This window comes from Candida dubliniensis, chromosome 1 (genome assembly GCF_000026945.1).
Source record: "Candida dubliniensis CD36 chromosome 1, complete sequence".
Classification (NCBI taxonomy): Eukaryota; Fungi; Ascomycota; class Pichiomycetes; order Serinales; family Debaryomycetaceae; genus Candida; species Candida dubliniensis.
The window spans coordinates 1389931-1402909 of NC_012860.1; the positions used below are offsets into that span (position 1 = coordinate 1389931).

General features: G+C 31.4%; 6 protein-coding genes across 6 annotated transcripts; 2 read left to right on the forward strand and 4 right to left on the reverse strand. All coding sequences in view use genetic code 12, as the record gives it.

Annotated features, from left to right (window-relative positions):
* Positions 1 to 602: 602 nt before the first annotated feature.
* Positions 603 to 1130, reverse strand: CD36_05950 (LDG-related family protein, putative; the record flags this gene model as incomplete). The annotated part of the gene is made up of 1 exon (XM_002417211.1): positions 603 to 1130. The coding sequence occupies one exon, from the start codon at positions 1128 to 1130 to the stop codon at positions 603 to 605; it is 528 nt and encodes a 175-aa protein (XP_002417256.1).
* A 2258-nt stretch (positions 1131 to 3388) lies between these two features.
* On the reverse strand, positions 3389 to 3730 carry CD36_05960 (conserved hypothetical protein; the record flags this gene model as incomplete). The annotated part of the gene is made up of 1 exon (XM_002417212.1): positions 3389 to 3730. One exon carries the CDS (start codon positions 3728 to 3730, stop codon positions 3389 to 3391), a length of 342 nt encoding a protein of 113 aa, XP_002417257.1.
* A 221-nt stretch (positions 3731 to 3951) lies between these two features.
* CD36_05970 (ubiquitin carboxyl-terminal hydrolase 1, putative) lies at positions 3952 to 4704 on the forward strand (the record flags this gene model as incomplete). The annotated part of the gene is made up of 1 exon (XM_002417213.1): positions 3952 to 4704. One exon carries the CDS (start codon positions 3952 to 3954, stop codon positions 4702 to 4704), a length of 753 nt encoding a protein of 250 aa, XP_002417258.1.
* A 218-nt stretch (positions 4705 to 4922) lies between these two features.
* Positions 4923 to 7100, reverse strand: CD36_05980 (conserved hypothetical protein; the record flags this gene model as incomplete). Its single annotated transcript, XM_002417214.1, has 1 exon — positions 4923 to 7100. One exon carries the CDS (start codon positions 7098 to 7100, stop codon positions 4923 to 4925), a length of 2178 nt encoding a protein of 725 aa, XP_002417259.1.
* A 1105-nt stretch (positions 7101 to 8205) lies between these two features.
* On the forward strand, positions 8206 to 10557 carry CD36_05990 (conserved hypothetical protein; the record flags this gene model as incomplete). Its single annotated transcript, XM_002417215.1, has 1 exon — positions 8206 to 10557. The coding sequence occupies one exon, from the start codon at positions 8206 to 8208 to the stop codon at positions 10555 to 10557; it is 2352 nt and encodes a 783-aa protein (XP_002417260.1).
* Positions 10558 to 10653: 96 nt separating this feature from the next.
* Positions 10654 to 12768, reverse strand: CD36_06000 (conserved hypothetical protein; the record flags this gene model as incomplete). Its single annotated transcript, XM_002417216.1, has 1 exon — positions 10654 to 12768. The coding sequence occupies one exon, from the start codon at positions 12766 to 12768 to the stop codon at positions 10654 to 10656; it is 2115 nt and encodes a 704-aa protein (XP_002417261.1).
* Between the last annotated feature and the right edge of the window lie 211 nt (positions 12769 to 12979).

The following is a 12979-nucleotide window of genomic DNA, read 5'->3' on the forward strand; positions in this document are numbered from 1 at the left end:
GGAGAATCATTATCAGAGTTTTGTTTTACATTGCTTTTTGAACTATTAATAGAAACTTGCTGCAATATTGTTTCAATTTTATGGTTTACATATTTTTTCTTTTTATCCCCTTGTGCGTGCATTAACGAACTGCAAAAAATGTAACGTTGCACCTTCAACCAATCCACAAACATCATGATGATGCAAAAAATGAATGAAGTATTATATTTTCCAAATCAATAAATAAATCATTCCTAATAACAAAGAGAGTAAAAAAAAAAGAGTATTAAAAAAACTTTAACTTAATATATCTTTATATTTGTACATATAATATAACTAATTAACAAGCAACGAGAATACAAATATTGGAGGAGATGATAATGAATCATACGGTTAAATTGAATATGATGATGAAGGGTATATATATATCTAAAATCAAATCAAATCATATCATATCAAAAATCACCAAAATTTATCAAACCACCCAAATATTAAAAAAAGCAACGAAATGAAATGAAATGAAAAAAAAAAAAAAAATAAAACAAAAAAAGCAAACAATTTAAAAACTTTTTTTTTTTTTTCATGAAAATAACCAAATTAAAAACCTCTCTCTTCTAATCTCTTTACAAGACAGCCCAATTAAGTCTACCATAGATCTTAACTTTGTAGGAGTTCTTTGGTGGCAGGTTTGGATTACCAACTTGGATAGCATATTGACTAGCAGAATAAGCTGGTTTATCAACAACATGAACAGCATATAAGTAATCATCACCAGAGAATTTAAGTTCACCATTTGTTCCATCAAAATCAGAAATATAAATACCATCAGAACCAGCAGCAACACCAATTTTACCTTGTTCACTATAAGTTAAAGAATAAGAAGTACCTGATTTATCATCATCATATCTTTGATAAATGTATGATGGTTCTAAATAAAAAGTAGCCCCTGGAGTAACATAATCACCAATGTAAATTTCATTAAATCCATTGTCTTTAGTAAGTGTATAAAGGGTCTTACCATTGACTTCTTCACTATCTGATTTAATGTATAAAGTTATATTACCACGGAATCCTTGTTGAATTGGAGCAGCAATAACTGATTGGAAGAATAAACTGAAAAAAGCAGCAATAAAAACAGTTAATTTGTACATTGTGTAATGGTTGTTGTAATTCTTTTTCTTTTGTAGTTAGTTGTTGTTATGAATTGATTTATTGATTGATAAAGGAAAAAAAAAGGAAAACAAATTTTGATTTCAAGAGGAGGAATTGACCCCTATTTATAGTTGAGAATTTCATGGTTCAAAACAAGGATGGAAGGTCATTTTCTAAGGGTAGAATAGTAGTTAATAGTCGGAGCGATAGTAGTAGTAGTAGTAGTAGTAGTAGTAGTAGTAGTAGTAGTGATGAGGATTCTGTTCTTTGTTTATTAGAGTTACTAATTGGTTAAATTACTTGCATAATTCTCTCTTTGTTTTGTACCATTTGCATCAATCATTGTAACTCACAATTCTAAAGGTTCATGCTTATAAATTACTTGCAGCAAAAAATTCATGTGTAAATCAGCCACAACCACAAAATTAATATCGTTTTATCCCTTAAATCAGGTGCTAACTTCCACAACCCCCTATGCAACAGTGTGCGTTTTTCTTGGTGGAGGTTTCACAATTGAGTTAGAAGTTGGAATGGACCACAAAACAAAACAAAAAGAAATAATAGAAAAATATTTTTAGAAGGTTCTTTTACATTGATGGATGAAATAGTTGTTCAACATCATCATCACCACCATCATCTCTTAAATCCTCGATAGACACTTTCTAATTCTTCTTTTTTGTTTTCAATATTCCTTTTTCATCTCATTCCAAAGTTTTACGGTTTTTTTGAAACAACAACAACAACAACAACAAAAGTATACCGGACATTTTTTTTTTTTTTTGTATAATCAAAACACACTTCGAAAAATTGAGAAAATCATTTCTTAACCCCCCCTTTCCCCTTGATCCATAACAGATGTCATTTTTGTCAATCTTGTAAATTAATTAATTAATTAATTAATTAATTATCACTATGCATTGATGGGCTCCACCAAATGCCAAGCATATAACAGATTATAATAGGGATTGTCAATGACTTTCACAACGATGATGATGATGATGATGGCGATCCCATTGTTTTCCTTGCATGTACTTGGTGATGACAATTATTATTATTGTTATTATTATTAATGTTATGATAACAAAATGAAACAACTTGGAATGTAAGTAGAAACTAAAATTATGCAAGTAATTAAAAAACTAAATTAGTAAATGTCAATGTCAAAAAACCCACACATACACATATACATTTACATTCAAACTAAAGATTTAGTTGTAGTAGTAGGACTGCCAAGAGGATGTCCATAAGAAATAACTAAATTACAAGTACAATACAATACAATACAATACAATACTTTGTTGCATGGCCCATTGTCTTTAAACCCTTATTATGTTTGGTGAATTTTAAACAGAGGTTTAGTAATCTCTAATTTTTAAGTCCATTGTCTTTATTGAATAGCTACACTACTATTACAAACGTATAATTCCCTCTGTATTACTAGCCATTTGGAAACACCAAGTCTTTTCTACAAAATCTACAAAACGTTCCGAAACAAACGCTGGTTCAATTGTTTTGGTTCGTTATTTGAACTTGTCATAAAGGTCATTCAATCCCCCCCCCCCACACACACACACCCTAGATTAGTTTTTGCAATGACATAAAACAAGCCAATATAAAACAAACCTCAACATATCCACCTCAAAACTAAAACACCACAAGAACCTCTTTCCTTTCTTGTGGTTTTTTCTCTCCTATTGGGTATATAGTTTTATATCTTTCATTCTTTTGGTGGTGACTGTCCCCCCATTATTCAGGAGAAACACAAAAACATGTAATATCTTATGATGTTACATATTATTGGCGGGATAGTAATACCTACAATATTGACATTGCAACAGTGTTGTGCAACTATTGTAACTTGAAAATAGTCAACCAATTAAGATTTAGTAAATGACTTCAATTCATTCCTTTCTATAAATAGATTTCTTCATTTTTTTTTTTTTTCTTGAAATGAGACATATTGGGGTATGATGTATACAAATTATGCAACAAACATCCCTGGGTTTCTTACATAACAACAACAACAACAACAACAACAAGAACATGGGTTAATAATAATAATAATCATCATTTGAAAATGTAAACTAAACTATAACAAGTTTTTGGTAACATTCTTTCTTTTCTTCAACTTGAATCACGTTTTCTTGTTCAATTCATAGCAAATATAGGATACTTTTCCCTCTCCCGGAATACTAGCTCTTGGAAGTTCCAGCTGTCTATTTTTAGGTTTTAATGACTTCTGGTGTAAACTTTATCATTAATTCTCATTGTCTGAGTTATTATCATCATCATCATCATGTTTGCCATGCTTGTAGTCAAACCCAGCACCACCTCCAAATTCTATTTTACCACCACCACCACCAGGGAACTTGTATTTGAAATTACCACCTCCTCCTCCACCATAATGAGTATCTGTAGTTCCTAATGAATTGTCCTGTTTTTCCTCATCACTATAAGGTTGGCGTAATGTGAAGTATTTTTCTGAACTTGAAATTTGATGATGTAGTTGTTTCGCTCTCTTGTTGGTATAATATCTAATAAAAGACAAACCCAATATTGTAAAAACTAACAGTAGTAGTATATAATAATATAATATCATCTTTATTGCTTTGGTATTTCCACTTCTCTATTGGTTATTAGATTCTTACAAAGAGGTAGTGCTGATTTTTTCAATGGAACATCGTACACATCTGGATGGTCGTGCGGCGGATACAATTTATTGATCAATGTGGCGAAAAAAACCAGGGACAATATTAACAATCCACCCATTAACCACTGTGATTTACTTTTCCAGTTTTTAAGAGTCCATTGTTTTCAAATATGACTAAAGGTGATTCTAAAAGAGTGATTCCATTAGAATCAAACCCAACTTTATTTACTGAATTAGCTTATCAATTAGGATTATCACCATTATTACAATTTCATGATGTTTATTCTTTAACTGAACCTGATTTATTAGCAATGTTACCCACACCAATATATGCCATTATATTATTATTCCCCTTAAGTCCCAATTATGAAAAATATCGTCAACAACAAGACAATAACTCCTCCCAACAAAATGTACCAAAATATGATAATAATAATGAAATTGAATGGTTTAAACAAACAATTGGTAATGGATGTGGATTATATGCTTTATTACATATTTTAACTAATCTACCTCAAGATTTAATTATTTCTAATTCTAAATTATCTCAATTATTAAATGATTTGAAAAATTTATCCAAATTTTCTATTAATGATCGAGCATTAATTATTGAAAATTTAGAAAAAGATATTAAATTAGATGAAAATTTTGGTGAAAAAGGTGATACTATAGCTCCTGATATTAATGAATCAGTTGATTTACATTTTATTTCATTTATTAAAAGTCCCAAAAATGGTCATTTATATGAATTGGATGGTAGAAGAACTGGACCAATTGATTTGGGTGAATCAAATAATGACAATAATAGTAGTATTATTAATGATCCATTATTAATTGAAAAAATTCAATTCTATATAGATAATGCTGATGAAGCAAATAAGAATAATTTTGCAATTATGGCGATTGGTCCTTCTTTTGAATGATTAAAGGAGGAAAGGTTAAGATTGTGAATTTGAGAGAAATGGAGCTCACTTACTAGTTTATTTATGACAAAGTATAAGTTATGTAGTATATATTTATGTGTTTAAAGAAATGTAAATCACATTGTTATACATACTTGAATTTATAAGAGAAAGTTAAAGCTGGTCAAAAAGAAAATGTAAAAGAACAATGAGCTTTTAAAAAGCTGACCATCATTCTTCTATATTTGTCCCTTGATATCGACCTTGTGATGTTTTGCCATCAATTCATGCATTGTCACCATTGTCTTTGGTATATCAATTTCCCGATTTCCGTTAATCAAACAATCTTTTAATCCAAGTTCAACCAAATAATTAAGACATGTTTGAGGGTCAGGAAATCTTAATTTGGTTGACACCATAAAGACAGGAAATTTACGATAACTTTGGACAATTTGATATAATGCTTCCAATCTAGCTTTATTTAATAAATGCATTCTTATGAAATTAAAGGCCAATTCAATTTCTTTAATATGTTCAAACTTTTCAAGATCACTGAAAAATATTTCAAAGTCTCCTTGTAAAATACGCAAATAAGATTTAAACAATGCATCCATCAATCTGAAAAATGGCTTTTCATAATCATACTTTCTAAAATATTTGTATTTCAAAAATTGTAATCTGAATCGATTAATTTCACTTTGATTCCTAGTCACAATCATATATATGAATGAATAGGTCATCATTTCAACCTCACGATGCATAAATCTATCTTTATACTTTTCATTGTTTATTCTATGACGATGATATAATGGTTTTAATTGTCCTTGACATTGATTGAATTCTCCCAAATCATCATGTTTTATCGATATACGAGCATTCTTCTCATAAACATGAATTGTGAAATCATCTTTTATATGTTGCACAGTTAAATCTTGTCTAATTGATTTCAATTGATCAATAATATATGAATAATCATTAGTGGTATTATATTTACTAATAACATACTTCAAACTGTTGTGTAAAACTTTAGGTGATCGAACTTCAGCTGGATTCGGTGCAGAAGTCAAACGAAAGTAATTTTTTTCTAATCGATCACTTGTCCCCACTACTGCACCAGAATCCTTGCGTCGTTGTTCATAATATGTAGATAACGGTTTAAATTCAGTAATCTGAGCAAATCTTTCCGCACGAGCTCTCTTTCGTGCTTCAGAATTATACTCTTCCTGTAAATGTCGTTTTTTATTCCCATTCTGTTGAGGATTGTTCCCTGTGTCCTTGGATTTTTTGTTATCTCCCTTAAACTTATTATTGGTATTCTTCTTTTTGTTTTTGTTAACATTGTTGTCGTTGTTATTGTTACCTTGAAGTATTTTACTTGTGGCAGGTTTGCTGGTAGGATCATAAGGCCCATCTCCATTCACGTCAATGTAAAAGGAATTATTGGTGGCCAGTGATTTTTCTTTTGATTCGTTAGTAGATTGTGATTTCCTTGATTTATTTTTAGCACGGAACATTTCCAACTCCAACTTCCCTCCTCCATTTAAAATAGGAACACGTTGATTCGCCCAATCATTATTATCGGTTAAATTTTGACTCAGTGCCATTTCAATTATATTGGCCAACTGTTGTTTCCCACTAAGTTGTTTCGATTGTTTCAAATTCCCAATTCTGGCCATTGAATCAATATAAAATTTATTCAATGATGCTGGCCAATTAGGGTCAGGATTCATAATAATTGGTGCATCAACCGGTGTGGGTATTGATGTTGGCATTGGTGCTGGTGCTGGTGCTGGTGGCACTGGCGTTCCGGTAGTACTAGGGGAGGCAGCAACTGGGGCTATTCCTACTTGAATATCGTTAGTATATGCACTGTTGTTATTAACAGAGTTGTATTGGTTGTTACCAACCATGTTTTGGTTTGAATTAATATTGTTAACCATTGGTGACGTTGCAAAATTGTTTACATTATTGAATGCTGCATGAGGTGGTTTTGGCGTCGATCTAGAAGGGACATATGCTTCTTCATTGGGATCATATTTTTCATTATGAAACATATTACTATCATAACTTGATTCTTTTTGGTCATTTGGTTGACTCTGGTTAGTTTGAGCATATGACTCATTCTGCCCTTCGTCATCATTTTGTTCTCTTAGCCTTGGTGTACCAAGAGGAATAAGGTTTGCATTGGGACCATTTTCTTTTGGTTGTTTACCTTTAGTAACTTTCCCCTTGCCCTTGCCCTTACCTTTGGCCTGTCCCTTTTTGTTATCAGACGATGTATCCCCATTTGGTTTCCCATTTGCTGATCCATTCATTGCCCCACCTCTACCACCCCTAGAACCACCTTTGCTACCGCCTCTACCTCTTGAACCACCCTTTCCTCTAGATGAATTTCCCAGATTGTCATGTCCACTCATCTCTTTGTGATATCCTAGTTTTAACGATAATTTTAAATTCAGACAATAAAAAAAAAAAAAAATCTTTCAAAAAGTAATTATTGTATTAATAAATGTATATGTATATACAAATAACAAAGTATATGATGATGATGTTGGAAAACTCTAAGAAGAAATCCCTTTCCTTCTTGTGTGTGTTTCTTTTTTTTTTTTTTTATGGTGAAGACAAGAAAAAGAAACAATATTTTCTTTTGTTATATTTTACACACACCACCAAGACTATCATTGTGTTAGACATTTGATGGATTTGAATATAATTGAACTTCAAACGTGTTTATACACTGTATAATGTGGTATATATATATATGTCAACAAATAAGAGTTAAATCCTATTATTGGCTTAAATTGAGTTGTGGGTGTGCGTGTTTAATTTTATGTAAGTTTGGGGAAAACTATGTACAACTTTGGTAAAGTAGCTTGATACACGGTTTTGGTGTTACAACCGTTTTTGGAAGGAGTGAGTTTCTACGAGACAAGGTCTGTAGATGTATCATGTAGGTTTAGAATGAATCTTGAGAGCAACAAATTATGTTTTTGCATCCATTGCAAATATACGGTGGGTTCACAATTGAACCAGTCAAAAATTCGCCAAAGTTTGGTTATATAATAATCCATTCTAAACCCCAATTAATCGCATTGATGTTGCGATGGAATTAATTTATCAATGTTGCAACTGTCTACATGTTTTGATGAATTGTTTCAGGTTTCTGTCGGTGTGGGGTCGATGGAGCGAGGAACGAGCGGAGGAGGTGGGGGGAGGCCAATATTTTCATTCGCATCTTTAATTTTGTTTGGTGCTGAGTAAAGATTTTTTTTTTTTTTTCCCTTTCTTTTTCATTGTTAGTTTAATATACACATACACTCCATAGATAGACTAAAAATCTTCTATTTACTCTTTCTTTCTTCCTTCCTTCCTTCCTTTAACTTTAATTCCCAATTCTTATATAGTATTATTTACTACTACCAAATTATCACAGAATCTTTATTATTATCCACTATATTAAACTAATTACACACATTTTTCCATTCTTTGAATTTGTATTAGTCCTGTTCATTATTGTTTCAAATGAGATCATCCATATTCACCAGTAATAATAATACGCCTCCACCTACGGGACCACGGCATAAAAAACCCAACTCCAATAGTAACTCCAATTCTTATAATACTACAAAAAGATTACAATCCTCAAGTCCCTATATAAATAATTCAAAACCAAATACTCCGAATTTAAACTCAAACACAACTAAAACTTTAGAATCACCTGCATCAACAACGGCACAACAACAGCAGCAACCTCATGCCAACTCCAAACGACATAACCCAAATCAAACATCCAACAATGGCAACAATTCATCGTGGAATTTGGACAATATGATTTCTCAATATAATAGCATAGGAGAATTGCCTCCATTATTATCACCAACACTACCTGATTCATTTGGTGATATTTCGACAGAACTTGACAAAGATGAAATAGCCATTACTAAAATCAATGACTTTCCCCATAATGATAACGCTAAAAAATTATCAGCACCTAAACCAACATATCCAATGCAAAGTAAACGAATGATCAATGATGTTGACAGTGATAATAATAGTTCTGATGACGATGTCCCAATACGGCAACTTAAACATCGTCGATTCACAGATGAACCCAAAATTTCAAATGGACCTAAACAAAAAGAAGATAGGAAAATTGATGATATGCCCTTATCGATGCTTTCTCCAACTTTACCTTTGATGTTTCGAAATCTTAATCATGATTACAGTTCAATCAAGAAGGTAAATGCCCCACCATCACTTTCAACAACTCCAGTTAACAATGGACATACTACTAGTAATAGTTCGAAGCCAACAAATGGTTCGTCACCATCATTTTTCAATCTTCAAACCAAAGTGGGGACATTCAAATGGATTGATAAATCTAATGATCCAAATAAGCCAAGATTCATACTACGAATGACAGTTAATAATAAAATGAAGTATAAGAAATATTTCAATAAAACAACTAGTCCTCTGCAATTAACTGGCTTTAAAATCAGTTCCACAAAAGATTATATTAATGATGAAGGTAGTAATGATGATAGTGATGTAGAAGAAGGAGGTAAAGAAGGCGAACTACAGGAGTTACTTAGGAATCCAGAGAAGATTCGACTAGAATTTCCAGAGATGACGGATAAACGTAACTCTTTAATGAAGCAATTAATTGAAACAAGGGAGTCACTATTGAAAAAACAAGAATTGCGGGTACAACAACTCTCCGATCAAGTGAAACTTGTGAACGACTTACAGGCAGCCATAACTGAAAGGGATAATAAATTAAAGTATTTAGAACAGAAATTGAAACAACAAGAATTGCAAAAACCAACTGCAACTACTAATCCTAATGCTAAATCCACTAATAATGGTTTATCTCGAGAGATCACAATTTCTGATGAGACAATGAAACGTCAATTACAAAAATTAACTGAAGATATAATGAAAAAAGAATCTACTCAATCCTCAGAAGAACCACAATCATATTCATTTAAAAGAATTGATATAAACAAATTTATTACCCCTACAAATTCCCAAAAACCATTTGCAAATTTAAGTAGATCACAACGTGAAGATATTAAATTAGATTTACAAGATAAAAAATTACAATGGTTTCAATTATCTAAAATAGCACAACAAAAATCAAATGAATGTATCAATACCACCGCCGCCACTCTTAGTGGAACCGATGATTTAGTATTATCAATGATCATACAAGTTGATGCATTTTTATTACGAATGGTATCCAATGATTTTGATGAACGAAGTAAAATCATATCGGGAGTTTTACCAAGTGAAAGATCATGGAAATTATTAGATCAAGATATTGAAAATTTTATTAATAAAATCGATACTTATTTAAAACAACAACAACAGCATTATCCTAATGACAAGATTTTCAATGATTTTTGTACAATTTTAAATTGCATAATGTTTCAAACACGAGCATTAATTATGAAACGAATCAATGGAATATTAACTTCAGTTATTCAACTGTATATTGATAAAAAAAATTTAGATTTAAATTTAAAAATTATTGAATTACAACAATTATCAATAAACAATAATTTAAAAATTATGGAATTTTTCATGAATTCAAATCCAAGTTATTTAAATCATATAATCCGAATAAGATTCCCCATGACTTGGAATAAAAAAAAATTAAATTTACAAACAGTACAATTGACTTATAATTTAATGAAATTTGATGAAAATATTAAACCTAATTCACAAATCTATTATTTACCATTTGGTAATTATACTAATTTAAACGAATTAGCAGGGTTTTTATATAATATAATTAATGAATTTATTGATATTTATAATAAAGTTAAAGGATCAAAGAAAATTAATTACATTCTACAAAGTGGTCAACAATAAAATGTATAGAAACCTAACATCTAGATCAGAAAATAATTTTCATCTTTATAGTCATATATATATATATATATATATAACATAGAATGCACTCTTTATTCAATTCATATACTTATCTTTATAAATCCAACTATTCCCAATTGATTTAACTCCAAATATTTCACTTAATCTTAACCAACCAGCAGCTTTAGTTAAATCTTTTTTCCGATTTTTCGTTTTATTACACCAAATTTCTCCCAATTGAACCATTGAATCAATATACCCCATTGACCCAGCTTTGGAAAGACAATTAATCCCATTAGTTTCATCTTTATGGGCCACCCCCCATCCATTAATTAAATAATTACCTAATTCATGATAACTAGCAGCTACTACATCCCCCTTAATTTTCGATATATTAATCACTTTAACTATTTGATTCTTTGTTAAAGCTTTGAAAATAGGGTATAAAATTAACGGATCTTGGCCATTCTTATGAGGATCTTTATCCACAGTATTAGTCAAATTTTTCATAATTAATTTAATTAAATCTTCTATCGTTAATGCATTCAATTTTTCAATAACTAATGAAATATTCGTCAGATTAATATGCAGGGAACTCAATAATATACATTTAGTTAACCATTTTATTGAATGACGATAATTTTGTTTGACTCCTTGACCAAATTTAAGTGCCATAGCATATAAAAACATGGCTCGTGGATAATTATATGGTTCATTAGCAGCAATTTGTAATTGATATGATGCCTCTCGATGATTACCTAAGCCTCTCAATTCCATAGCATAATTCGTACGTGATTCAGCATTAGGACTACCACCATTATCTTTATTTGATAAACTGTTCACGCTACGAGCACTAAAAATTGTTGATCCGGAATCAATCGAATCATTCAGATGATTATTCAAGGTGTTGCTGTTGGTGCTATCAGATCGAGATCTAAGTTGAGAATCAGTTTGTGCCTGATCAAACACATCATTTGTTTCTGTATTGTTTCTTAATGAAGGTGCTGATGGAGTTCTTGTCACCATTGAAGGTTTATTATTCATTGGTTTCATCGAGTTTGATTTCTGGATAGGTTTCATCGAATTTGATCTCATGGCCGTATTATCATCATTTAGATTGGAAAACCCATGATGTCCATTAGATTCCAAACCATTGCCCAGTGATGATGGCTGCATAGTGGGTGACAAAGTAGGTGATTGTTCTAAAGATGATCGTCCAAGTGATTCAGAGGAATGTGCTGGTGATGCTGTAAAAGAATTTTTCGATGTTGCACTTGTTGGAGTTATTGAAGGGAGGGGTGGTGGTGGTACGTCTTCATTTGAATCAAGATATCTTATTTCTGGAACAACAGATTTACGAGTATCCAATTTCTTTAATGATGCCATGTCTGATTTAATAGTCTCAGTTGAATTATTAGTATTTCTGAAAACTAGATTCATTGGGACATGTTTTAAATGAGCTGGTGCTTGTTGTGGGGTTTGAATAGGACCACTTTCACTTTTTTGTATTGGTCTTTGCACTGATTGCATTAGATTAGGTGCTTCATCTATTCGTTGAAGATGATGTTTCCCTGGAGGATGTCTTTGTGATACCACTGATCGTAGTTGTGGTTGTGATTGATCTCGTCGTGATATGCTGCTTTGGGTATTTTGTTGGTTTTTCAATCCACGTATATCAGCTAAATTGTTCACTGGTTGAATAGGTAAAATCTTATTTGATTGTTTCGGTTGTTGTATTGACTTGTGGCGATGGTCTAATTCTAGTCTATCTAATAATCTTCCCGTAGTCTGAATAGATGCCATACTTTCTCGTTTATCGGTTAAAGTGTAAGTATCACTATCACTTTCAAAACGTTCAGTATCTTCATTGTCATCGTCGTCATCTTCAAGACCTAATCTATCTAATAGTCTTCCACTGGTGCTTACTGAATCAAAAGAATATATACTTTCTCTATCCATATCAATATGGTTAATTAATTGTTGAGAAATTGGAGAAGTATGATTTGAATGAGTGTTGGCTTGAGGAGAATCTGGATCTGAATCAAAGTTAGAAGATTGAGTAGCAGTAAATGTATTCCTCTTTTGGAATTCGCTCGACAATACTCGGTTGATATCCTCTGTAGGATTTGGTGATGGAGAAGTAGGGTAATTTCTGATGGGTGATTCTTCAAATGAAAATCTATCTTCATTATTATTATTTAGGTCCGACATTTTTCTCTTTTTCTTTTCTAGATCCCCTTATTTGGTTATTTCGTTGTTGTTTCAACTTAAGTTAAGAAAGGAGAAAGCGTGTTAAGAAATGGTACAGCTGCCAGAGAGGAGACACGTAAAAAACAAACAAAAACAAATAAACAGTTGTTTCAAATCAAAATTTTCTCAAAAAATGTGTTTGAATGGAAATAATCGATTCTATTTTTTTTTT